The sequence below is a fragment of the Naegleria gruberi genome, assembly GCF_000004985.1.
Source record: "Naegleria gruberi genomic scaffold NAEGRscaffold_187, whole genome shotgun sequence".
Taxonomy (NCBI): domain Eukaryota; phylum Heterolobosea; class Eutetramitea; order Acrasida; family Naegleriidae; genus Naegleria; species Naegleria gruberi.
In genome coordinates this window covers 9,367-10,744 of record NW_003163151.1, presented here as the reverse complement: position 1 = coordinate 10,744, position 1,378 = coordinate 9,367, and the positions used below count along the sequence as shown (strand labels likewise).

General features: G+C 37.7%; 1 protein-coding gene and 1 non-coding gene across 2 annotated transcripts; both read right to left on the bottom strand.

Annotated features, from left to right (window-relative positions):
• Nucleotides 1-67: 67 nt before the first annotated feature.
• NAEGRDRAFT_76538 (uncharacterized protein) lies at nucleotides 68-721 on the bottom strand (the record flags this gene model as incomplete). Its single annotated transcript, XM_002668500.1, has 1 exon — nucleotides 68-721. A coding segment is annotated over one exon (654 nt), but the record flags the coding sequence as incomplete, so codon positions are not given.
• A 339-nt stretch (nucleotides 722-1,060) lies between these two features.
• Nucleotides 1,061-1,149, bottom strand: NAEGRDRAFT_t876. The gene has a single exon. It is a non-coding gene; the product is annotated as a tRNA-Cys (tRNA).
• Nucleotides 1,150-1,378: the final 229 nt, after the last annotated feature.

Genomic DNA, 1,378 nt, shown 5'->3' with positions numbered 1-1,378 from the left:
AATGCATAATATCCCACCAGTCAGATTCTGCCTTGTTTTTATATTGGAGAAACCACTGTCCACTAACAACTTTCCCATCTTTTATATCTTGATGATCTGTATTGACACCTGTTTGAAATCTAAAGCAACCCCATTTGTCAAAATTTAATTTTGTGCTTTGTGAAATAGTTCCCAATACCAATCGAAATACTTCTCCAGTACTTTCTGTCTTTTCACTTCCATTGACAAGTGGGAGAGGAGATCTTGGCATACCACCCCATCCTAAACCATTATCCACCAAATAAGTGTTTCCATCTTGGCAATCAACCAATAGAGCCAAGTGAGTGAAAGGACCAACTGGCAATCCAGAGATTGGATCTACTTCTGCCAAGCGATTAACACCTCTGGCTCCAATGGGTTTGACAGTAAAGCCAAATTCTCTCAAAGCTCTCGCCAATAGAAGATTCTGTTCGAAACAAAAACCTCCACGATCATTTAACACCATTTTCCTGAAAATATCATTTGGATCCAGAGATACTTTGATTTTAGAATTTGAATCGGAAACTATACGATATTCATCTGGATAAATAGTTGCCAGATTTTCGAATGGAATATGAGTTGCATGATTCCACACAATGGCATGCAACAATGCATACGAAATTGACTTAAATTCCTCTTCCACATGGATACGTGAATTCAAACCAATACGTTTCAGATAAGCATCAATGTCGAAACAGTCCATACTATTATTGTTGCACTTTTTTTTTCACTCGAATTGGATTGCTTGATAATCGTTGATTTTTCCAACGTTTTAATTATGATTGTTAAAATCTTGGAATTTAAATGTCCACTTTCTGAGATGGTGCATCCTTATTGGATACGTCCGCCCACTTTACTCGCCTAAAGATCCAGGCAGACAACAATCTCGGGTGAAAAAAAGTTCTAGGGTGGATTTCATTAAAGTTAGTGTACAATTAGGCAAAGCTGGTTATATATGGGTAGGATTTATTTTGGAATGAAATCTCACATTAAGCGAGCTCTAAGCATCAATAATTACCGTTAGGTGCAATATCTAAAAGGAAGGGTGGTACGTGGATCGAACACGTGACCATCGGATGTCTGCTGCAAATATCTTTGCAATCCGGTGCTCTACCGCTGAGCTAACCGCCCCTTATGCTCAGAAAATTATTAAGGCAAATTCCGCATAGTATTGAGACAGGTTATTTTAGTTTATTGATAGCTTGAGTTTAATCCATATTTGGTTCGTTCACAATCTCCTTTACAAAGACATGAGGACGAGCATTTTTGACCCTGCTTTGCACAAACACAATTAAAGCAATGAATGCTACCTATCTTACACTGACAGGAAATCTGATTATTTGTTGATTTCTCAGTATCT